This window comes from Vulpes vulpes, chromosome 13, assembly GCF_048418805.1.
Source record: "Vulpes vulpes isolate BD-2025 chromosome 13, VulVul3, whole genome shotgun sequence".
Classification (NCBI taxonomy): Eukaryota; Metazoa; Chordata; class Mammalia; order Carnivora; family Canidae; genus Vulpes; species Vulpes vulpes.
This window is the reverse complement of record NC_132792.1, coordinates 104,708,470-104,735,688: the sequence shown is the minus strand read 5'-3', so window position 1 is coordinate 104,735,688 and position 27,219 is coordinate 104,708,470. Positions and strand designations below refer to the sequence as shown.

Genomic DNA, 27,219 nt, shown 5'->3' with positions numbered 1-27,219 from the left:
GGGCATGGGATATAATGAGCACTAGGTGTTATAGAAGACTGAATCACTGAACTCTACCTCTGAAACTAGTAATACACTCGATGTTAAATTAGTTGAATTTAAATTAAAAATATGGCATGTTCTATAATGGAATACTGTGCAGCAGTAAAACATTAAAAAATCCTGCTATATACTACATATATGAATCCCACAAACATAATGGCATGGTAAGATAGGCAACACTAGCCTATATAGAGAAGTTAGGTGGTGGTTATCTTTGGGTAAGTGAGCAAGGTTGATGATTGGGAAGGGCAGGAAGATGCTGGTGGGATGCTGGAACTTAAATTTCTTGAGCTGAGTGATTCTGACATGTACATTTGTATAAATTTAGCAGGCTGTACATTTATGATATGTGCATTTTGACTCAATGCTGTACTTCAATAAAAATGTTTATTTTAAAAATGGCTTCTCATTAACTGCTGTATTAGGTTACCTTCTCCAGATGGGCATTCAAGCCTTCCCGAGTTGGGCTTTATACCTACTTCTCCAGTTGTTTCCTTGTTATATCTTGGCACATGTCCTGTTTCTGTAAGGTCTGACTAGTAAATGAGGCAGAGGCTTCCACTTTTTCATATTCATTGCTTTTTTTTTTTTCTTTTTAAAAATAGAATCATCTGAATTTCAGCAGGACATCTGACTGTCTTTAACCAGTTTGCTGACTACATTTTCTAGCTTTCTTTGCCTCAAAGTGTGGTTCTGTGATTAAGTTTGGACCAATGCTGGATGATCAGACATGATGAGTGCAACTTATTTCTTATACTTTCTCTTTCAGTTTTACTTCTGACTGGAAACTAATGAAATCTAGAGAATCCTTGGAAATCACATGTTTCTGATGGCAAAACTCCTATGCTCACCAGCCCACTGAACTGTTAGATGGGAGGGAAATACATTTCTATTTAAGTTACAATATTTTGAGATCTCTTTATTATAATATAGTCTCTGTCTTAGCACACTTAATATTTTATAAACATTGTGATTCATATATGCCTCTATGTTTAGTGAGGCTAGTTTTTCCAAAGATGCCCTGACTCTAGGTTTCTTCTACTGAAAGGATCTCCAGGCTGTGCCATATTCATTATTTGTTCTCTTGCAGTGCATTCCATGTCCTATATACATGACCATGGAGAATGTATTAATTTATCTGAGCCCCATATTCCTTACCTGTGAAATGAGAATGATGGATAACTATCATGATGATTAAAAGGTATAAAATATGTGAACTGTTTAGCACAGTGTGGGATACAAATGAAGCACTCAACAAATATAAGCTTATTTTCACACAGTAGTTTTAATACACATCATGACATTATAGAATTAAGCAAAGGCGTAACATCAAAGATCAATGTGTATTAGAGGCAGATATCCAAGTTAAGGATTTTTATTACAACATTTTATTTATTTATTCATGGGAAACACTCAGAGAGAGAGGCAGAGACATAGGCAGAGGGGCCTGAAGTTTCCCCATCCAAAAATTGGTTACCAGTTATCAGAATATCTGATGCAGGTGCTCATGGCTCCTGAGAATTCCTCAGCTGGGGTAATGGGGTCATACTATGAATCCCTCACTACAAAATGACTTGAGTCCAGTGAAATCTCGTTAGGGTTAAGAACATTTTCAGGGATCCTTAATACTTTGATTTTTGTTTTCGGAAATTGGATTTTATTTTATTTTATCTTATAATTTCAGTTCATCTAAATTTTGTGTTCTGTACATGTGATGTTTGACTGTACCATTGACTGTTATGGAAGTTCAGCGTTGTACATCTCTCTCTACACTGTGGTGTACTTAACTTGTGGATATTTTATACTAAAAATGTAGAATAAAGACTATTTTGAAGATCTGAATAAAGTGATGAAGTTGCATTAAAAAAAAAAAAAAAAAAGAAAAAAGCTCTGCAGGGAGCCTGATATGGGAACTTGATCCCAGGAGCCTGGGATCGCGACCTGAGCCAAATGGAGACGCTCAACCACTGAGCCACTCAGACATCCCTCTTAAGTTAAGGATTTTAAAAACCAGCTCATCTTGCTTTATGATTCAAGACCTTCTAGAAATTTGGGATTATTTCATAAATATTGGAAGTAGTACAATGTGAACATAAATATACCCTGTAACTAGACGTTTCTATTCTTAGTTATGTGTTCAAAAGAAATAAGTACATGGGTATGCTAAAAATGTGAACAAAATATTCACAATAGCATTATTATTATTTTTTAAGATTTTATTTATTTATTCATGAGAGACACAGAGAGAGAGGCAGAGACACAGGCAGAAGGAGAAGCAGGCTCCTTGCATTGAGCCCAATGTGGGACTCAATCCTGGGACTCCAAGATCATGCCCTGGGCCGAAGGCAGGCACTAAACCACTGAGCCACCCAGGGATCCCACAGTAGCATTATTTTTAATAAACAAATGTAAATAACTTGTTTCTTAGATGTAGGAGCAAAATTAATCCTTAACTTTAGCGTTTATCTTTTAACTGTTCCATGCTTCTCTTTCCTCTTAAATATTGGGGGTCATAACTATTGACTATTGACTCCTTAAGGATCTGACTTATCTATCAAAAAAGTGCTTTGGGAAAAATTACTAAAATATCTTAAATGTTATGAATAAATTATGCTTACAATTTTAGTATTTCCTTTCTAGAATTATCTAGCAATTTTCTTGGTTCTAAAGTACTTCCTTTAAGTTCCCTCAATGAGGATGGTAAATGTTTTTAGTTTTTGTTTCAAAATTCATTCTTGAATGATAATTTACTTGATTATACAGTTCTAGAGTAATATATATTTTTACCCTTAGGGCCATGAAACTATTATTCTACTGTCTTTTGGGTTTGTGATTATTGAGAACTTTGCAGTCAGACAAATAGCTGGTCTTTGAGAGTAATCTGTTTTATCTTTCTGGCTACTTGTTAGGGTGGTCAGTCTATGGATTTCAGCAGTTTAAGTGAGATGCAGTCAAGGGTGGATTTTTAAAAAACAAAATTATCCTGTTTGGAATTAATCATATTTCTTAAATCTGAATAACTCTATCTAAATAACTCTACCAGTTTCTCTCCATTGCCTTCCCAAAGGTGAGACTTTATTTTTTTCCTCAATAAAGAGATAAATGAAAGTGAGACAAGTTACCTTGTCATCCCTGTTTTCAAATGGGCAGATTTTTTTTGTATTCCATTTTTTCACTACATATGTTGACCTTGTTTTGAGGGTCTTGTTTTCATGCGGAGGTTTCTGTTTCAAGTCTTATGGCCTATTGCACACATGCCCTAGAAAGTTGTTGTATTTTGAGAGCTTTGTATTTATTTTATTTTTATTTGTTTTTAAAGTTTTTACTTTAATTCCAGGTAGGTAACATACAGTGTTATATTAGTATAATATAGTTATTCAAAATTTCATACATCATCCAGTGCTCATTGCAATGAGTACACTTTTTTTTAAGATTTTATTTATTTATTCATGAGACACACACACACACACACACACAGAGAGAGAGAGAGAGAGAGAGAGAGAGAGGCAGAGACAAAGGCAGAGGGAGAAGCAGGCTCCATGTAGGGAGCCTGACATGGGACTCAATCCCTGGTCTCCAGAATCAGGCCCTGGGCTGAAAGTGGTGCTAAACCGCTGAGCCACCTGGGCTGCCCATGAGGGCACTTCTTAATCCTTATCACCTATCTCACCTATCACCCAACCACCCTCCCCTCTAGTAACCATCCATTTGTTCTTTATAGTTAAGAGTCAGTTTTTTTGGGTTGTCTTTTTTTTTTTTTTCTTTTTTCACTTGTTTTGTTTCTTAAATTACACATATTGAGTAAAATCATAAGGTATTTGTCTTTCTCTGACTGGCTTATTTCTCTTCCCATTATACTCTCTAGCTCCATCCACATTGTTGAGAATGGCAAGCTTTTATTCCTTTTTTATGAGTGGATAATATTCCATTATACACGTATACCACATCTTCTATATCCATTCATCCATCAATATATAATTCGCACTGCCCCCATAGCTTAGGTATTGTAAATAATGCTGCAGTAAACATAGAGGTGCATGTATCTTTTAGAATTAGTGTTTTTGTTTTCTATGGGTAAATGCCCAGTAATGTAATTACTGGATTATAGGGTAGTTCTATCTTTAATTTTTTGAGGAACCTCCATACTGTTTTCCCCAGTGGCTGCCCCAGTTTGTGTTCTGAGAGCTCTGCATTTTACTATGTGGTTGCTATTAATCCTCTTATTTTATAGTGGAAAGTCTTTTTTTTTTTTAAATATTAATGAAAGTGAATGGTTTATGTCCTTGGCAAATTTTCATTTTTCAATATGAATTGTTCTAAAATATGAAGAAGTTTTTTTTAGAAATACATGCAATTAAAAGAGATGGAATAGATTTTATTTTTTAATTTTTTGTGTATTTTCAGTTATTATTATTTTTTTTAATTGACCAAAGCTCCTTTACCAAAAAATGCCTCCAGCTGGTTTTTGGGCCACTTAAATAACTTTCCATAGTGGTTACACAAGGAAATAAGGCTTTCACTCACTTTAACTTCTTTTCCCTTTTAAATAGATTTTATTTTTAAGATCAATTGCAAGCTTAAGTTTGTGGCAATATGGAACAAAACTACAGATTTTTACATATATGCCCTGCCCTCACACATGGATAAGCCTCCCTCATTATCAAAATCTTACACAAGCTGGTGCATTTGTTACCATTGGTAAACCTACACTGATATACCATTATCATCCAAAGCCCATAATTTACATTAAGATTCACTCTTTGTGTATATTCCATGGTTGACAAATGTATAATGACATGTAATACTATTACAATATTATAAAGAATAGTTGTGCTGCTCTAAAAATTCTCTATGCTTCACCTATTTATCCCTTCTCCTTTACTTCTGGCAACTAGTCTTCATGATGGCTACGTCTCCATAATTTTGCCTTTTCCAGAATATTCATATATCTGTAATCATACAGTATGTGCCCTTTTCAGATTGTCTTAGTTCACTTAATAATATGCATTTGAGTTTCTTCAGGTCTTTTCATGGCTTGATAGCTCATTCATTTTAGCAGTGGGTGTACCACAATTTATTATCCATTCACCTACTGAAGGCTTTCTTGGTTGCTTCCAAGTTTTGGCAATTATGAACAAAACTGCTATAAACTTCCGTGTGCAGGTTTTTGTGTAGACATAAGTTTTCAACTCCCTTGGATAAATACCAAGGAGCACAACTGCTGGATCATATGGTAAGAGAATGTTTAGTTTTATAAGAAACTGCCAAACTGTCTTCCTAAGAGGCTGTACCATGTTGCATTCCTGCCAGCAGTGAATGAGAGGTCCTGTTGTTCCACATCCTTGCTAGCATTTGGTGTTGTCAGCATACTGAATTTATGCCACTCTAATATGTGTGTAGTGGTATCTTCTTATTTTAATTTGCATTTTACTAATGGCATATGATATGGAACATTTTTTCATAAGCTTGCTTTCTCTCTGTACATCTTCTTTGATGAGGCATCTGTTTAGATCTTTTGCCCATTTTTAAATCAGGTTGTTCGTTTTCTTATTGTTGAACTTTAAGAGTTCTTTGTGTATTTTGAATAACGATTTTTTATCAGATAGGTCTTTTGCAGATATTTTCTTTCCATTTGTGACTTGTCTTCTCAATCTCTTGACAGTGTCTTTCATAGAGCCGAAGTTTTTAATAATGATTCCAGCTTATCAATTATTTCTTTCATCAATAGTACCTTGGGTGTTGTACCAAAAATCATCACCATGCCTAAGGTCATCTAAATTTCTCCCTATATTATCTCCTAGGAGTTTTTATAGTTTTGAGTTTTACATTTAGGTCTATGATCCATTTTGAGTTAATTTTTCTGAAGATTATATGCTGTCTGTCTAGATTAAGTTTTTTTTTCTTTTTGTATGTGGATGTCCAGTTGCTCCAGCACTATTTGTTGAAAAGACAATCTCTTTTTTCCACTGAGATTTCTAAGGTGTTATTTATTTATTTGAGAGAGAAAGAGAGAGAAAGAGAGAAAGAGAGAGAAAGAGAGTGTACTCATATGCGTGTGAGCTGGGGGAAGGACAGAGGCAGAGGGAGAGAATCTCAAGCAGACTTTATACTGAGTGTGGAGCATGACCCAGGGCTCAATCTTATGACCCTGGATCATGACCTGAGACAAAACTATGTGTCAGAGACTCAACCAACTGAGCAACCCATGCATCCTGGCTATTTTTATTTTGTTGTATTGCCTTTGTGTCTTTATCAAAGATCGGTTAACTATATTTATGTGGGTCTGCTTCTATACTTCATCTTTTCATCTTCTGTTTCATTGATTTATTTGCCTGTTCTCTAGCCACTGTGACACTGTTTTGATTACTGTAGCTTTATATTAAGTCTTGAAGTGTCAGTCTGTTGACTTTGTTCTTCATTAATATTGTGTTGACTCTTCTGGGTGCCTTTTACTCTTTTTTCTCTCATTTTTTTAATGGAATTATCCCAAAATTCCATTCTTCATGTTATAGGCTTAGTCAGATATTTGAAGGATACACATTATAATAAATTCACAACTAATCTTTGTTGAGTGCTTATTAAATTCTATGCAACGTTCAAGTAATCCTGAAATCAAGCCAAACAGATAAATGCTATAATTATCTTCATGTTATAGATAAGGAAATCAAGGCCCAGAGAAATGTAAAGGAATTTCCCAAGGAACTTAGGAAGTAAATGGAATATGGTAGTTTGCCTCATAATGTATCACTTCCCAGTACCTACAAGTCCCGTTTGGCAAAGAGATTCTACAAACATCTAGGTTAGAGAGACACAAATTGTATTCTAATTGAATGATTACTGATCAAGTATTATCTGCCAAGGACTACTCTAGGTATGGCAATTTCAAAATAATTATCACCAACCAACTTCTATTGAGTTCATTTTGCAAAGTAAAGATCTTACAGTGAAGAGATCATTTAAAGTACAACATAGTAGCTATTTTCATAATAGCACCAAACTAGAATCAACCTAAATGCCCATCAACTGGAAAATGGACAAATTGTGGCTTAGCTATGCAATGGAATACTATTCGGTAATAAAAAGAAGGCACTGCAGACAAATGCATGAATAAATCTCTATTATGCTAAATGAAAGAGGTGAGACACAAGTACACATCTATAATCCCACTTAGATAAATATTGGGAACAGGCAAATAGTAACCTCTGGTGACTGAAATCATTGGTCATTATTTTGAAGAAGTTGACAAAGAAGTATGAAAGAACTATCTGGAGTGATGGGAATGTTTGTTATTTGATGCATTTGCCTAAACATGCTGAATAGTATACTTATGATCTGAGCATTTCACTGTATATAAATTATAAAAAAGAAAAAATGAACAAAAATAGCATATGAAATGCTAAAAACAGGAACGAACAGAGAGATATAAGTAACTTAGCTTTAAGGAATCAAGGAAAGCTTCCTGGAAGACTGGACATGTGACACGGGTTTTGAAGGGTGGACAGGAATTTGCCAGCTGAAGAAAAACATTCTAGGAAGAAAGCAGAAAATGTTATTCATATATTAATTTATTCATTTTTCTGCTCAAAATTATAGTCCATTCATTCTCTGCTTGGTTCAATTTTAGGTCTTTGTAGGTAAAATCAAATGCAGACTTTGCCCACAGAAAGATTGGATTCTAATGAAGAAATCATTAGTTATGAGTTTTACAGAATTTTCAGGAAAAGTTGAGAAGTTCAATGTTATGTGAATGTGTTGAAATGACAGGACATAGGTGAGTAGTGGTTAAGTAAATTGGGACTAGATTAAGATATTCAAGTGAATAATAAATTCAAAACTTTGAATTGTCTTACAGGCATAAAAATCAAGTAGAAATTTATAAATCATAAGTTGATGTAATTATAGTTTTTATAGCAAGATTATTTTAGCAGTTTGAATATAGACTGGAACGGGGAGAAATTAATAGAAAAATGATAAAAATAATATTGTTTCCATAGTTTATGCCAGAGTTGGCAGAAACTTAGTACATGTGCCATCTCAGATTTTTGAACCAATACTAACCCATAAAGGTACTCTTTCTCATGAAGCCAAAACAAGGCTCTACATATGAGTAGCCACTATCAGAAACAAATTTGACACATGTAATGAAACCTATTTGCAATCCCTGTTTTAGGCTCCCAAAGTCGTTTCTTGGGCTAGTAAATCAGGAGTCTAGTAGAGTAGGTGGGGTACGGAGTAGATTGGAAAGCCAGTCCAGAAGTAGAATTATCTGATTACTGCATAATATCATGATTCTGAATTTTTAGACTCTGAGTCTAGGTAAAAATACCACTAAACAAAATCATCATCATAATAATAGTAATAATAGTAATGAAGGATATAAAATGTGTTTGGATTCTTGGGCAAGTATGACACCAAAATTTTGACAAAGGTCTCATTTATACATCTCACTAGCTACACCTGCACACTTTTCAGTGGAAGTTTTGTAGCTCTTCTGATCAAATTAGAAACGAAGAATGTTTTTTTCTAAGCTCTAAGTCCTTTCTTTGTAATTAGGTCAAAAATTCTTACGTTATGTCCCTATGTACCTAACTCAGTTACTATTCTTGGAATTTTCCTAAAATGAAGTCTTTCTTTTTTTTTTTTTTTCTGAGATTATAACTCGCAAGATTGGATCCTTAACTGTAAAGGTGTTAAATTATTTTTTTGGCCTGTGAGCATCTCCTTCTGAAGTTACTTCTGCATTATAGACTATTGTCCATGGACACCATACATCTTTGATCTATTAAATTTTTTATAAAATTTACAATGAGTGTTAGCATCTCTAAAACTATTTGCCTTGCTCTAGTTGTTAGAACTAAAGAAATAAAGGAGATTTACCAGTATTAAGTAATGATTATGTCTGCTAGTTAAGGGAAAATGCAGGAAGGTGCAGTGGCACTTCCTGCTCACAACCAAGTCCCAAATTATACACAATGATGACCAAAAAAGCTCAAATGATTCCGTCCTTAGATGAACTTAAATTTATATTGAACAGATTGACTTTCAAGAAAAGAAATTTAATTTTTACTTTTTCCTTGGTTACTACATCAACCATTAATGATGTTAATGCTGTGAAATAACTAAAAGCAGTGAAATATACAGCCTAAAATATACTAATGCTACTGGTTCATGAGTACCTCAGAATAAAAAGTTATTTGTATGTCAAGGGCGACAACAGTATGTGTCAGGGAAGTGGTGAAAAGTCACTACTATAAGATAGTATCTGACAAGAAAAGTTCATCTTGCCAGCATCTGAACATATGGTGAAGCAGTGTTTCTCCAGACTTCTTTTATACTGGCAGGGATTGGCCTCCTAGTAATGTGGACTTTTGTTTGTGCTGAAGACAGGATGAATATTCTCCATAAATAATTGTAATTATCTTCTCATTGAAGAAACAGAAACTTGGAATTCAATATGGTTTTCTTGAATAAATCTTCAATTTTGCAAAGAAGTGAAATTAAATTTCTCTGTTTTTGCAAATGAATTGCTAGTACAAATTTAATAAATTTTGTATAGGCTTTCCTTTCACAAAAACATATTTTTCAGTTGAAGTACTGTATGTTGAAATACTGCATGTTTCTCTTTTTGCTACTTTTACTTTCAGCTGTTTTTCCTTCTCTCCAAAATATTGTCTGTTTAAAATTCTTCAGGTTGTCTTGTTTTCCTTTTTAAAAACACAGTCAAGTAACTTAAACACTTTAGATGGTAAGAATGCTGCAGGTTAAAAGTTCTTGATTTGGTTTCCAAACTTACTATTTTACAGAAAATTAGAGTGCATTTCTTCAATAATGAATACATAGGATTGAAACATTGTTGTTGTTTTTTAGCTGAAAGTTTCTTACAAATTATTTACTTTCCCAGATGTTTGTTTTGTTTGTCTTTAAATATATGCGTGAACTGAGGCGCTGAGGGCCAAGTAGCAGGCTAAAGAGAGAGTTTAGGGTTGCAGATGGCTGCTTTGAAAATAAGCATATTCCGCAGAAATGTGTATTTCCCTGTCTGTTTCCTATTCATAGGGGATAACTGCTTGATCTCTGGAGCCCTGTGTTTGTATCCTAGCACAATCTACTGATTGGACAAAGTTACTTTCAATCTCCAGGCCTGGTTTCCTGTATGTAAATTGGGAATAGGAAGGGTATCTGGCCTCAAAGAAAAGTTGCTATCCAGGGTGTAGGACTGTGTTTGCACAATATTAGCAGGGACTGCCTGATTCCTCAACTGTGGCTGCATATTAGAATCCCTGAGGGAGATGTTAAAAACTCCCATGCCCAGGTGCACCCCTGACCTATTCCATCACATTCTCTGGAGAAAGGACCTAGGTATCAGAAATGTAAAGTTCACCAGGAGATTTCAAAGTGCAACTAAGATTGAGAACCAGTTTTAAAGCATATTGGATTTACCGTGCTCTACTTACTACAATCTCTTTCTACATACTCATCTAAACTAATGTTAGGCTACAATCCTTTAGGAAGGGAAACATCTTTTAGGTTTTTCTTTGCAATTAGCCAAAGTAATCTATCATAGTCTCTGACACACAGTAGAGGTAATTTCTGAAGCCTTGCCAACCTTGTATTTCCTTATACTGCCTCACTCCTGGGCTTTCTGATTGCATCTCTCTTGCAGAATTATATACCAAGGCACCACCTTTAGGTAGTTACAGTAGGATAAAGTAGGTTTTAGGTACCTTTCCATCTTCACAGACTGAATCCTCCTCTACTTCCATCCCCCATTGCTTTATCTCAGCATACATACAATGATGGACTTGCCAATGAAAAGTGAACTTCTAGAGTCAGCTGAATAGAGTAGGATAAAGGGTACCTTTCAGTTTCGGGAGCACATTGAAATTATTGGCAAAAATTCGATTATTTAAGGTATTCTCTAAAAATTCTTGAGTTTAGGATTATTGAATATTGAATGTTAGAAATTTATTTTTATTTCACTATCCCTTTTTTATTATTTTGTTTTATTTATTGTTAACCTACTAGCAGGTTATAAACTGGCAGCCTTTCATACTGCTTTTAATTTTGAATATCTCACTAAAACTGCTCTCACATCAACTAGTTTATCATGACGACTTTGCCTGTTATCTGTTTGATAATAACTAGAAGAGGAAGGAAAGATGATAACTACTTTCACTCATTGATTCCTTGATAGCAAATGTGTTATATTGGCCTTAGTTTCAATTGTGTAATGTAACTCAAATAAAGATTATTCCAGTAGATGTTATATTTGATATATCAAAACTTTGACTCTCAAATTGTTTTTAATTGAGTGGAAAATCCTCACAAATTATATGAATATGCTTGAGTGACATTTCTGGTGTCAATGTCTGTCTATTATCTTACCGTAGCTTAGTAATGCTAAAAGCAGATACAGTCTCCTGTGGAGACCTGGAGTCAGGGCAGATTGCAGGAGAGAGATCTATCCCCTAATGGTTCTGTTTTCATCAGTTCTTACTTAGCTTCAAAATGTAATTGGAAATGAGGAATTTCAAAAGGGGTTGAATTTGAAACTTAGGAAAGTGTATTTTAAATACCTCCTATAAGGCCAAGATGAAACATGTAAAACTTTATGATAGTCTTTTAACATAATGGCACTGTGATTTCACTATAATAGTATTGTATCTCTAAGCTTTGTGTCTCTCATTTATCAATTTCACATGTTTGCCGTAAATTTTTATGTGTATATGTGTCATCTCACCAATGGGCAATTAGTAAGCCAGCAGGAAGTGAAGTAAGGGTGATTCATTTTTGAGCTTAATTATTATCTTCCTTTAATGTCATTTGAGTGCATTAATATAATATACAATAAAGGCATTAAGTAACCAAAGTTTTTTGAGAACAGACTTGCCATCCCATACTCAATTTACAAATTTGATTGGTTTTGCTATCATATTAGCTTTAATATAAAATTTTTCCAATAGTAGCTATGTTTTCTAGCACCCTGAAGGGTTATATTAGACCAGTTTATTTTGTGAATTCCTGTTATTTAAGGCTTTTTGTATCAGTGGTTGGTTAAAGAAACTACACTATGAAATATTCACCTAATTCATTGAATATGTCATTCACTCATCTTGAATGACATAAAAACAGTGGTATTTTGGAGCTGGTTTGTACTAGCTTAAGAGAGCTAATTGTTAGATTTTCAGGAATTTTACAAGCCATTTGTGAAGCAGCTATTAAGAAAAATTAAATGATATAGGCTTATTAAGTTATTTATATTAAGAGGTGGTAGATACTCAAAATGTATCACTACTTAATTATTTTATTATTATTCATATTCTTAAAGTAGTTTTTCTGGTCTATAGTATCAGTATGGTGAAAATACCACATATTGGTACACTGTTGTGCATCTCTTCCTAACTCTGGGCTCAGTGACCTCACATTGGTATCTTGAAATATGCCTTTATAGAAGTACTTACACCACAAAAATCAGCAAATACCACAGATCAGAGTTGGATTTATTGTTTCGTTTATTGTCATAGTGCTGAAGCTGAAAGAGGTTTCAGTTTAATAAAATTTATACAAGGGAGGGATCCCTGGGTGGCGCAGCGGTTTGGCGCCTGCCTTTGGCCCAGGGCGCGATCCTGGAGACCCGGGATCGAATCCCACGTCGGGCTCCCGGTGCATGGAGCCTGCTTCTCCCTCTGCCTGTGCCTCTGCCCCTCTTTCTCTCTCTCTCTGTGTGTGACTATCATAAATAAATAAAAATTAAAAAAAATTTATACAAGGGAGAAATAGTACAACAGTAGAGTACATACCATATTAAATCACAAAAAAACTTATTAGGAAGAAGTCTGCAATGAAATTCCATTTGACATATCATAGTTCAATTAAAATAATAGGCTGGTTTGCTGAGCAAGAGTTCAACACAAGTCAATAAAAGCATTCTGTGGGAATTAGTTGTCTATATGGAATTTACAATAAAAAGTAGTACATATTTTGCTATTATTTATAAATTATATGCTACGCATCTTTATATTATTGCAATTTATAAAAACCTTATGTACTCTGGGGGAGATAGTTGGTAAACATATACCAGCACATCACACTAAGCCTTGCTGTTTGAGCCATTCCCATTTCCACTCTATGTTTATGGGTTTGTAGACTGTTGAAATTGGATTGTATGAACTCCTTTTTTATCTTTGAAATTAAAATCTATGGTGTCACAAATGGCAATATGGTATTATGTTAAGTGAAATAAGTCAGACTGAGAAGGACAGATACCATATAATTTCATTCATACAGAATCTATAAAACAAAAAAAAAAGAATATGCAAACAAAAAGCAGAATCAGACCTATAAATAATGGAGAACAAACAGGTGATTGACAAAAGGAAGAGGTTAGAGAGATGGCCTAAATGGGTAAAGAAGAGTGGAAGATATACATTTCCAGGTAGAGAATCAATAAATCACAGGAATAAAAGGTCCAGCATAAGGAATATAGTCAGTGATAGTGTAATAGCATTGTACGGTGACAGATGGTAGCTACACTGGTGATGAGCATAGCATAATATAGAGAAGTTGAATCATGTTGTCACCTGAAACTGATGTAATATATTGTCTGTCACCCACACCCAAAATTTTTTAAAAATTTAAAAATACATATTTAAAAAAATAAAATAAAATGAAAAAGAAAGAAAATCCAAAACTATTGGAGACCACACATTGTAATGGCTTTTTAGAGATAAAACACACACCATGCAATTCATCCATGGAAATGCACAATTTAATGTTTTAGTGTATTCACAGGATGCAAAACCATCACCATCATCTAATTCTAGAACATTTTTACCTCTTCCATAAGCCACTTTATACCCATTAGTAGTGAATTCCCATATACCCATCTCTCTAGTCCAAAGTATTCAGTAATTTACCTCTATAAATTTGGCTTTTCTGAACATTTCAAATAAGAATCAAACAATATGTGTCTTTTTATGTGTCTGGCTTCTTTCATTAGGTTTATGTTCTGAAGATTCATCCATGGGATAGCACAAATCAGTACTCTATCCCTTTTTATAACAGAGTAACAGTCCTTTGTATGGTTATACCATATTTTATTTATATATTCAGTTCAGGGACATTTTAATTGTTTCTACTTTTTAAGGCTATAACTAATATACTGTTTTTCATAGTTCTGCACAGGTTTCATTCCCACCAGTCATGTGTAAGGAAGGGCTCCCTTTTTTCCCTATGCTTACCAACACTTGTAATATCTTGTCCCTTTGATATAGCCATTCTAACTGGTATGAAGTGATATCTCATTGTGGTTTTGATTTGCATTTACCTGATGGTTAGTGATGTTGGGCACCTTTTCATGGGTGCGTCCTTTGGGAAAGCTATTGAGTTGTGCTCTTTATAAATTTTAGATATTAACACCCTATCAGATATGTGATTTTTCAAGTGTTTTCATCCATTTCTGTGGGTTGTCATTTCATTTTTTTTGGAAGGTGTCATTTTCAGCATGAAAAAATTTAATTTTAATGTCGTTCTACTTATTTGTCTTTTGTTGCTTTTACTTTGGGTTTTATAACTGAGAGGACCTTGCCTTACTCAATGTTAAAAACATTTACTCCTATATGTTTCTTTTAAGAATTTTAAGTTATAGCTTCTACATTTAGATCTATGATGCATTTTTACTTAATTTTTATGTATAGGGTGAGGTAAGGATTCTACTTCTTTCTTTTGCATGTGGGTATACAGTTGTCCCAGTACCATTTGTTGAAAAGACTATTTTTTCCCCACTGCATTGTCAACAAGACACTCATGTTGAAAATGAATGGAAAATAAGCATAAGGATTTATCTCTGGAATCTCAATTCTATTCATTGATCTATATATCTATTCTCATGCCCAGTACCATGCTGTCTATTATGTAAGATTTATAGTAAGTTTTGAAATAAAGAGATCTCCACATTTCTTCTTTTAAAAGATTATTTTGGCTATGTTCAGTATCTTGCATATACATGTGAATTTTAACTTGTTGATGTCTGCAAAAAAAAGCTAGCTAGAGCTTTTAAATAGGGATTATATTGATTTTGTAAATAAGTTTTTAGAATATTACTGTCTTAACAATATTAAGCCTCTGGTCTGAGAACATAGGATGTCTTTCCATTTATTTAGATCATTAAAAAATTTTTTACAGCGTTTTGTAGATTTCACATACAAGTCTGGAATTTTTTTTTTGTTAACTTTATACCTAAATGTATACCTTGTATTCTAGTTCGCTTGTTTGTTTGTTTATTTATTTATGAGACACGGAAAATGCATGAGCAGGGTGAAAAGGGGCAGAGGAAGAGGGAGAGAGAGTCTTAAGCAGGCTCCATGCCCAGCATGAAGCCTGAAATGACCCTGAGATCATGACCTGAGACAAAATCAGTAGACTCTTAACTGACTGAGGCACCCAGGCAACCCTGTATGTGAATTTTTAGATGCCATTGTAAATCAAATTATTTTTCTAAATTCATCTTTGAATTTTTTATTGCTAATGAAAAGAAATACAATTGTTTTTTTGTTATTGATTTTAAACCTTAATTTTGCTGAGCTCACTTAGAGTAATAGTTATTTGGTGGCTTTCATAGAATTTTCTACATACAAGGTTATGTCATAGAAAAAGAGAGGTTTTCTTCCTCCTTTTCAATCTAGATGCTCTTTTTTTCCTCTTTCTTCCTTCCTTCCTTTCTTCTTTCTTCCTTTTCTTTTTTCTTTTCTTTTCTTTCCTTTCTTTTTCTTTTTTCTTTTCTTTCTCCCCCCCCCCTTTTTTTTGTCTGATTCCCCTGACTAGTACTTCCAGTAAAATGCTAAACAGAAGTATCTAGAGCAAACATTCTTGTTTTACTCCTGTCCTCAGGGGGAAGGCATTAAGTCTTTCATCATTAAGTAAGATATTAGTTGTGGGGCTTTTGTAGATGTACTTTATCATATTGAGAAAATTCCTTTCTATTTCTAATTCACTAAGGCCTATTCTTAAGAAAGTATGTTAGCTTTTGTCAAATGCTTTTTCTGTAACTAGTGAGGTGATTATATGCTTTTTGCCTATTATTCTTTAATCTTGTGTATCACATTAATTAGTTTTCATATATTTAATCAACCTTATATTCCTAGGATTATCCTATTTGGTTATGGTATGTAATAATTTATATATAAATAATAGTTTATATATGTATACATATGTATATGTGTATATATATATATATATATTATTATTATTATTAGATTTGGTTTGCCAAGATTTTGTTGGAGTTTTTTACATCTATATTCATAAAATATATTGGTCCATAGTTTTCCTTTCTTGTAATACATTTGACTTTGGTATAAGGGTAAGTCTGGCTTTAAGAATGATTTGGGAAATGTCTCTCTGTCTCTCTCTCTCTCTTTTTTTTTGGGGGGGGGGGAAATTAGTGATAAATTGGCCTTCATTCTTGAATGTTTGGTCCAATGAAACCCATTAGGCCCAGGCTTTTCTTTGTATGAATTTTTTTTTAATTACTAATTTTGTCTCTTTCACTTGTGAAAGACCTATTCAAATTTTCTACTTTTTTGGGGTACCTGGGTGGCTCAATAGTTAAGCATCTGCCTTTAGCTCAGGGCGTGATCCTGGGATTCTGGGATTGAGTCCCACATCTGGCTCCCCACAGGGAGCCTGCTTCTCCTTCTGCCTATGCCTCTTTCTCTGTGTCTCTCATGAATAAATAAATAAAATCTTTAAAATTTTTTTCACTTTTTTCAATTTTAATAATTTGTATCTTTCTAGAAATTATTAATTTTATATAGTTACTTATCATACAATTGTTTATACTCTTTTTTATAATCCTTTTTTTTTAAGATCAGGAGTGCTATTCCTTCTTTCATTCCTGGTTTTAGCAATTTATGTCTTCTCTCTTTTTTTTTTTTTTTTTTTTTTTTTTTGTCTTCTCTCTTTTAATCTTGGTCAATACAGCTAAAGTTTTGTCTTTAAAATTTTTTCAAACTTGCACTTTGGTCTTGCTGATTTTGTCCATTGTTTTCTACTCTCTATTTAATTTATTTTTCCTCATTAAAAATATTTCCTTCCTTCTGCTTGGTTTACTCTTTTTCTAGTTCTATAAGGTGAAAAGATCTTATTTTTTAAAATACACACAGTTATAAATTCCTTTGAAGAACTGTTTTCGGGATCTTGTGTTTTTGTTTCTATTTATCTCAACGTATATTTTAATTTTTCTTTTGACTTCTCTTGACTCATTGGCTTTGAGAAGTGTGTTGTTTCATTTCTTCATCTTTGTAGATTTTCCTATTTTCCTTCAGTCATTGATTTGTAATTTGGTTCCATATTGATCAGAAAACATATAAAGCATATTTCAATCCCTTACATTTTATAGAGACTACTTTTATGCTGAGATATGGTCTATTACGGAGAATATTCTGTTTCTGTTGTGTGGGTTGTTCTATGTTTGTCTATTTTTTAGACTGTTGTTCAGTCTTCTTTTCCTTGGTTATATTCTCCCTTATTTTTCTATTTTTGAAAATAGAGCTTTGACGTCTCTAACTATTATTGTTAATTTCCCCGGTTACTTCTTTCAGTTTTTGCTAATTCAATGCATGTGCATGCATACCCTACTTGGAATTGACCTTTTTATTATTATAAAATGTTCCTCTGTGTTGTTAGTAACATTTGTTTTTGGTTTAAACTCTGTCCTCTAATTCTGATATAGCTATTCCAGCTCTTTTTGTTGTTGTTGTTCTTAATTGCATAATGTAGCTTTTCACCTTCATCCTATCTGCGTCTTTAAAAAAAAAAAAGATTTGATTGATTGATTTATGTATTTAGAGAGTGTGAGTGGGGAGAGGGGTGGAGAGAGAGAAAATCTTAAGCAGACTCTGTACCCATCTCACAACCCTGAGATCATGACCTGAGCCAAAACTAAGAGTCAGATGCTTAGCTGACTGAGCCACCCAGGCACTCTCTATCTGCATCTTTGAACTGAAATTGTGTCTCCTTTAGCTAACATATACTAGGATGTTATTTATAATTAATTCTTTTTGTTTAGATTCCTTAGTCCATTCATATTTAATGATATTGATGTGATTGGATTTATATTGGTGACTTTGCTTTATTACCTCTATGTCTCATGTCTTTTTTCTTTTATTTATCCTTTGTTGGCTCCTTTCTATATTAAGTATATATTTTCCCTTGTAAAATAGTAATTCCTTTAATGATTTTAGATAATATATTTTTTAAATGGGGGGTTACTTTAGGAATTACAATATACATTTTAACTTATCAGAATCTACTTCAGATATATACTGATTTAGTTATAATCCAGTATAGAAACTTTACTCCTAAAGAGCTCAATTTTCTCACTTTTTAATTCTATGATTTATGCATATAATATATAGATATATCAATAATCTCCCAATATTATAATGTCATAATTATTCATATACTGTTATGTATTTCAAAGAGTTAAGAGAAGGAAGTAGGAAAATATATAGTTATAGAGCTTTAATGTTAACCTTATTAACTTTTTTGATTCTCTTTCTTTCTACATATGGATTTGATTTATTATTCTGTTATTTCTTTATTCTAGACTCCAGTATAGCTCTGTTACTGACTCTTTTGTGCTTTAGTTGTCAAATATGTTACATTTATGTATGTTATTATACCAGTAATACAATTATTTACATATTATTTTAATCATTTGCCTTTTAAATCAAGCAGTTAACAAAGCATCAGTATTCAAGGTGAATATTTAGATAACCTTTAATCTTTCTTGTTCTCTAGTATTGTAATTACATATCTTGCTATGTTTAATTGCAACTGTAGATTATTTCAGCTCTACTATGGGTTAAAAAGGCTTTTGTGGAATCCTTGTAAAATAACCAGCAGGTATATCTGTGTAGGATATGTCCAAGTATATTCTTAGGATAAATAGTATTTTCTTTCTTTCACAAAAACTGTATGTTACTCAGCTTTTGTAATTACTATGAGTCTTTGGGAAGGTTGCATAACTTCTGAGTATTAGTGTTTTCATCTCAAGAGATGATTATGGAAATTTAAAGAAAACATTTGAAAATTCTTTAAGGTGTTGGTTCACAAAAATGAGACATGCATATTTGGAACTGTTAAATTAATCTTATTATCAGTGATAGTAAGAAGATATAAGTTGTATGGACCTGGCTCCCCTCTTGCAACACATAGTTGACTATTTTTGGTAACTGAGGAAAGATTGTAGGTTAATAAAGAAAAAAATAAATAAAAATGACTCAATTATTACCTTTAAAAAAAGAATAGGTAATTATATTTGGCATGTTTCTATTTTTTATTATTTATTTTTTTATGTTTACTTCCTTTACTGAAGCTCTTAGTATTTTTTTTTTAAGATTTTATTTATTTATTCATGAGAGACACAGAGAGAGATTGGCAGAGACACAGGAGGAGGGAGAAACAGGCTCCATGCAGGGAGCCCGATGTGGGACTCGATCCTGGGTCTCCAGGATTATACCCTGGGCTGAAGTCTGCGCTAAACCGCTGAGCCACCCGGGTTGCCCAGCTCTTAGTATTTGCATCTGAATTTGAATTACTGCTTGATGTCACTTACCACTTTTATTCTGGAAAACTTTCTTTTACTATTTATTATGAGGCATGTCTACAGCATTGAATGGTTATTGGGGTTTCCTCAATAGTTGATGAGTTATTTATCTCTTGTTTTTGAGATTTTGTCTTTGGCATTTAACTATCATGTGTCTGTTTGTGAATGTCTTTCTTTTTATGATATTTGAAGTATGATTTTTAAAGTGTTTTTTTTTTTTTTTTTTTTTTTTTTTGAGAGAGAGAGAGAGAAAGAGAAGAGAGAGAGAGGCATAAGCAGTGAGGAGTTAGGAGGGAGAAGGAGAAGCAGACTCTGCTGAGTAGGGAGCCTGATGCTGACAGATCTCAGAACCCTGAGATCATGATCTAAGCTGAAGGCAGACACTTAACCAGTTAAGCCACCTGGGTGCCCCATGGTATTTGAAGTATGCTAAGCTCCAAGCTCTTTGAATACATTTATTCTATTTCCTAAAGGGCTTTATTACTCCTTGTTTTCTTCCCACAAATACTTGGCTCACTTGTTGTAGGCCCAACCCCTGAAGGCCTTTTTGAGTTTTAATAAGAGTATGGATGTGAATTGAGCTTAATCACAATTGCAAGTAAGCAGGGCCACATGACAGAAGGCTAACATTATTTCCCTTCCCCAAAATATATGATTTCAATCTTATCTTGATTAACACTGAATTTATGATTTCCTGAAAGAAAATGGACTCTTAACCACTGATAATGAAACATTTCCAATATATGTTCCCAGAGCACAACTTGTATCTTTTGAACTCTGATACATACTTCGTGTAGTTAAATACGGCCATCTAACAATTTTAAGTTCTGGAGCACATGAGTAGTTAAGTGTCTAACTTTTGATTTCAGCTCAGGTCATGATCTCAGGATTATGAGATTGAGCCCCGGTTGGGCTCTATGCTGGGTACAGAGCCTGCTTAAGATTCTCTCTCTGTGTCTCCCCCTTACTTTCACCTCCCCACCCCTCACCTTACCCCCCATTTGTATGCACCTTTCTCTCTCTCAAAAAAAAAAAAAAAAAGATTTCGAGTTCTAATCCCTGGAATTTGTAACTATTACCTTGTTTAGAAAAAGAGTCTTTGTATAGATGTAATTAAATTAAAGATATTGAGTGAAGAGATTACCTTGGATTATCTGGTTAGGCTGTAACTGCTCTCAGATAAAATGAGTCATTATAAGAGAAACACACAGAGGAAAGCTACACCAAAGAGGAGAAGGCAGTGTGAAATGGCCTCAAGCTATGGAATGCTAACAATCACAGGAACTGGAAGAGGCCAGGAATGGATTCACCCCTAGAGCTTTCAGAGAGAGCGCAGCTCTGCCAACATCTTTGAATTTCGATTTCTGGCCTCTAGGACTATGAGAGCATAAATTTCTCTTGTTTATAAGCATTAAATTCTCTGTTTTGTTTCTTTAAGAATGTCTTTAACCCACTTTAATTTTGGAAAAGTAGTTTTTCTGGATATAGAATTCTGTTTTAGCAGTTTTTTTTTTTTTATGTTCAACACTTTATATTGTATTATTGCCTTCTGACCTCCAATGTTTCTTTTGAGAAGTCAGCTGACCTTGGTAACCTCAATACAGTAGACTTTGGTCTTGGCAATATTTGGTCTTTCTGGGATACTTGGTGAAGGAATGAATAGTCTGTGATTCCTACATCACTCATAGTTTATTAACTATACAAAATTACCATATTTCTGGTTACCCAGCAAAGGAACTGAGAGGAAACTACAAATTTTATGAGTGGGATAAAAGAAGACAAAATTTTGTGATTTGCTAGTAGACAGAGTTAGAATTTGGATTTCTAGCCTAAGAACAGTAGATGTTCTCTGAGGAGTGGGGGGGTAGGCCGGGGTGATTGAGTGATAGGCATCTCAAATGGTGCTTCCCAAGAACTCTACACTAAACTAGATAGTTTTTCAGGCTAGTCACAGCCGTGCTTCATGTTTCTCTGTACTTTGGCTACATACTGGTCTTGCATTACAAGGCAATAAGGGGTTATCAATGAGACGCAGTACAGAAGAGATGCCTCAAAATGTTAAAGGAGAGAAGTGAGAAAGGTCTATAATCTAATGACAAATCACATGCATCATAGGTAATTGTGAAAGAGTGCTTCAAATTTAACAGAGATGAGATACTGTGCAGTTTGACCTTACATACAACTCATAATATTTGAATATATATATTTTAATATATAGTTATTTGAATATATATGTAGTTATGGAATATATAGTTATTTGAATATATATGGAGTTATTTAAATATATATGTGTTTGTATATATATACATATATATATATGAATATGTTGCCTCAGACAGTGCTACTTCTTTTTTTTTTTTTTTAATAAAGATTTTATTTATTTATTTATTCATGAGAGAGACACAGAGAGAAGCAGAAACATAGGCAGAGGGAGAAGCAGGCTCCCTGCAGAGTCCAATGTGGGACTCAATCCCAGGCCTCTAGGACCATGACCCAAGCCAAAGGCAGATACTCAACCATTGAGCCACCCAGGCGCCTAACACTGCTACTTCTGAGACTTTTTATAAATCAGACAAAAAAACAAAACCAAACTAGGAAAAAGTACTATATAACTTATTTTGAGTTTTGTAGTGAGCTCAGTCTTCTGGACTTCTGTTCAAAGAGGCTTTTGCCGTTTGACTCATTGCATAATGATTTTGCTCAGATTAATCATCCTCTTATGCTGTGTATCAACATTAATGACTATGTCATGTTACTTCAGGTTATGCCTTAGGGTCCAAATAAGAACATTGTGTGTATATGCACATGCGTGCATGTCTGTGTTAGCAAACCAGAAACCCTTTCATATAAGATTAAATTTCTTTATTTTTTTGGCCTAATTCCTAATTTCTTATCTTTTTCTTATAAATTTCTTATTTTCTGTCATCTCTTGGAGCTTTTGGCTCTTTGCTCCACTTCCCACCAGCACCACTATGGCTTATACCATGTGTGTTATTCCCATTCACATCAAATTCTATTTATTTCAAGAAGCTACTTCAGCCAGAGGTGATATCTTTATTCTTTGAACTCCTGTAGTATGTTGCTATATTTTTATCATGATTGTCACAATGACAAGTGTTACCATTTGCCAAGTGTTCACTGTATGCCACCTGTTAGGTCACATCCATTACCTATGTTATTGCATTTAATTCTTACAATTCTGGGAAGTAGACTCTACTATTTCTGTTTTCCAACTGAGAAAACTAAAATTTGAGAAGACTAGAATTTAGGGAAGTTTAAATGATTTGCACAAAACATACGATTTCTGAGTGGAGGATCCAAAGTTCACACCAAGATAATTTCTGTGATTCCTATTTTTAACCTTGAACAATTATTGCCCCCCAGTCCAGTCTGACAGAATAGTAGATGCATTTTCTTTCTTAGATTATATGGTATTTAAGGATAGAGATTCCACATAATTTCTTTTCCTTTTCTAATAACAGCTACCAGTACCCAGAAATTCAATAAATATTGATTGGATGAATGAATATCTAGAATGAAATTGTTGTAATAAAAATTCCTAAGTTTTAAAATATATTTTGGAGTAATTTAATAAAGTTATACTGATGTCTACAAATAAGTCATGGTGGGTGGGTAAACATGATCACTATGCCAAATATCTTTTTTCATGTTTCTTAAGGTTCTATATGTAAGTAATGTATGAAATGGTGCAGCATTCACTCACAATTTTTTAAAGTTTCCTTCCTATCTGGAAGATTTGGTTCAATTTATCAAAAAATTTTTTAATTCACTCTGTGTGTTAACTTTATGTGTTAAATACACATTTCTTTATTAATTTTGTCTTTTTTTGGGGGGGGGTTTGTTTCCAGGATGGCGTAGGGGTAGATGAGAAGCTGTCTTTACGGCGGGTAGCTGTGGTTGAAGATTTCTTTGACATTATCTATTCGATGCATGTGGAAACAGGGCCAAATGGAGAACAAATTCGGAAACATGCTGGACAAAAGAGAACTTACAAAGCAGTAAGTTAAAAAAAAAAAAAAAAGAGAGAAAGGCATGCATTTTGAAATTTGATATGATGTATGTTTGTTGAAATTGGGTTAAATATTTATAAATATTCTATTTCTAATATAAGTTAGACCATATCATGGTCATGCCCAACATTTAAACTATTATTATTGCTGATTCTGTTTTGGTCATATATTCACTAGGTCTGTTGCATATAATTTAAATCTGTCTCTAGTACTCTCATTTTGTTTTGTTTAAATATACATAAAAGGTGGTAGTCACAGTCAAATGCCCACAAATGGGGAGATGTATTTATGTTATATATTCAGTATATATTCAAATCATAATATATGAATTATGGACTGGACATATGAACTTTTGTACTACCACTATAATCTTAATATTCCTTCCCCTTCAAATCATATTAATATGTTCAGGTATTTCCTATTTAATCTTAAGTTCACATGGATAAGGAAATTTGATGTACTTTTCCTGTGTCACCTTATATTAAATACATTTGTCCTGAAGTGTATGCATTTCTTAGTTTTCCAGAATAGAGAATTAAAATATATGTGTTGTTTTCATAGATACAATGCCCTTGAACATTTTCGAGTGAAAATATACAATGTTGTTATTGTAAATTATGTGGAAAACAGATTTCATTAACTTTTATATATTGAAAAATATATATATTCTCAAAATGGAGTTATATATTATCTCTAAAGTTTCTAATTATATTTACAGTTTGACCTAGACACTTTAATCTAGCTTTTATTTAATCAAACATTTTATGAAATCATCTTATAGATATTTCATCCTTTCTAGGAAAATTGAACAGTAAATTATTCTTTTCCAATATGAGCAAAGTATACATCAGACGTGTTTTATCAGCAAACAGAATAATATCCTTTTTTAGAATTCTTATTGAACTTTGCTTTTGGCTACCTTTTTATTGACTGTTTTCAGCTATATTGATATACAATATCAGTCTGGATCCATTTTTTTTTCAGATACAGAAAAATGTGTGAAATGCTCAAAGTTTCAAATACAGGTACATATGTTTGAAAATTAGCTACTGAGCATAAGAAATAGCTTCTTTTCCATAACTATTTTTTGCTATATTTCCAGGGTCATATTGAATCTTTGTAGTTGCATAATAACCCCTAATACATGTTGTATTTATCTCTCCTTCTCTATGGTTTTGTTTCTTGGCTGTTTCCAAATTGCATGGTTTGTGGGCAGGCACTATTGTAAGTTTCCTTACATAATTCTGCCACATAAACTTTCTTTTGACTTACATATCCTAGGAGACATTCTTATCATGACTAATGACAATGACCTAGCTTCTTAAGATATTTTTATGTAGACTAATATTACTGAACATACTCACTTTGCTTGTCTCCTAAGCTAGGGTTGTATATTTGGATATTAACAAGAAAAATATATACATTGATCTACTAATTTCACTAACTGTATACTCTTATGATAATGCATTTTCATGAAATAGCTGCCTGAACTTGATAGAAAGAACTTTATAAGGTAGGAATGCAGAAGTTCAGCTGTGAAATGAAAAGAAACAAATGAACAAAAAAGTGGCTTCATTGTCAGTAGTAGTGTGGCAGCCAAATCTATTTAGGTGCCAAAAGCAATTCAAAATGATCGAATTTTTGGAATACATTTACTAGAGACCTTTAATTAAAATGGAAACATGACACAGACCCAACTCTGTCACCCTGTTTTCTTAGGTGAAATGTAGGGAATATGATCCATTGCCATTATGCATGCCAGACACTTCAAAAAAAAATTGGTAAACATGTTTCCAACATATCTCATTTTGCATTAACATTGTGAAGACATTTTCTGCATTTTGGGGTGGGAATACCAACTTTGGACATATAAGCAGCCCTGAAACATCCTTCATTGCCTCTTGAGAACATCCTATTTAAAGATCCTTTCCCAAGTTTATTATTAATTTCCACATCTAAAGTACTTTCACCTTTTTCTAATATCATTAAGATTCTTTTTAGGCATAACCTTTAGCCTTCTGGTACCTCATAATTGAATCTTAATAAAGAAGATTTTCCATTTTATTGAGTAATAATATATCATAGAAAAAAAACTGCTGCAATGCCAGCAGAACTGTACATATCACTCTACAATAGATTAAGTCTAATGTTAGCATTTCGTAGAGATGTTCAACTAAATGGAGCATAAGACCAAATGCAATTTGAAATGGAATGGTTTAGTGGTATCAGGGCCCTAGACTGTTGGGTCAGTGTTTAGTTCTCAACACTAATGCTAGAATTGGCTAGTCATTGGTAGAATTAGCTTTATACCTATTGCAATTATAATGGTTCCCATGAAGTTTAAGATTTTTTTCCTACTTCTAACATTAGTTATAGCGCATGCATGATTATATTTATTGACCTTTTTCTCCCTTTTCCTACATGGCCAAGAAACCATACTTATACAACTAATCATTAAAGTGTTTCATATTGTTTTAATATTATCGATAGACTTAGTGGTCATTTTATTTACTTTGCCTTTTTTTGCAAATCTTTCTATGTTTTCACTCTGCAGGAAATGGTGGTCCTTTAATATTGGATTAACTTTTGAATGCTCTTTGTTTTTACCTATCTGCAGTATGTCATTCCTTGAAATATCTAGGCATTATACAACTTAACTATTATTGCAATCTGATCTGACCATAGATAAAATTGGAGGGTATGTATTCTACTACTGATGATCTCTTTAAAAATCCACATAAAATGACACATTTTAGGAATATGTAAAGGCTATCATAATTGTTTTGTTCAGTCTTTGGGGAATTCTAGTGTCTTTTAGGTCTTTTATTTTTTTTCTACAATTGCTCTTGTGTATATGTGAACTATTATTGCTGCACTGAATTTGTTTCCTTTGATATATTTGAGTTTAGTCAACTTTTGATTATCTACATTAACAGAGTGGAGAGGAGGTGTGAGCCATAGTTCATTCAAATATCACTTGTATTTGAATATAAAATATCGATTTGTACCGAATATTGAATGCAAGAGTACTTAGCAATTTGGATGATAACTCCAAAATTGATGATGCAACAGTATAAGAAATTATTGCAAAATGTTGTCTTCTGGTACTTCTCAAATTCTACCTGAACTCCACTTTTGGGAATGTGTCACTCTTCTCCAGTTGTTTTTTATCACCTATATTTTATCACAGGCTAAGCATAGCTGCCCTTCGAGTAACACAAGTTAGGGTCTGATTAGAGGATTAAGTTTCAAGACTTTTTTCCTCTACATGTAAAATAAGAGTAACTGGTGGAAATCCAGGAGCTAAGGGGAAAAGTCCGTGTTTTCAATAGAGAACAGTCTGCATGTAAATGTGTATATGTACACACACACACACACACACACAACTTGTAGTGTGATACACTAAACCTACATGTACTATTCACATACATCGCTGCCAATAATTACATTCATTTAATTCAGAGTGGAGAACATATGCTAGAGCTAAAAGAAAATAGGCTAGAAGCCAGACAAGCTCAGTTTCAGATTTCAAATCTAGCA

The 27,219-nt window shown here is 33.3% G+C and overlaps 1 protein-coding gene across 12 annotated transcripts in view; it reads left to right on the top strand.

Moving 5' to 3' along the window:
• The window catches only part of NOL4 (nucleolar protein 4), a 391,120-nt gene that overhangs the window by 74,358 nt on the left and 289,543 nt on the right, over nucleotides 1–27,219 (top strand). For 9 of the 12 annotated variants that reach the window (XM_025996936.2, XM_072732138.1, XM_025996935.2 and 6 more), the window contains exon 2: nucleotides 23,518–23,667. In XM_025996936.2, coding sequence (XP_025852721.1) covers nucleotides 23,518–23,667 — 150 coding nt within the window. Of the gene's footprint in view, nucleotides 1–23,517; nucleotides 23,668–24,641; nucleotides 24,705–27,219 lie in introns of those variants that run through there. The other 3 variants (XM_072732143.1, XM_072732139.1, XM_072732144.1) reach the window with 2 other exon arrangements.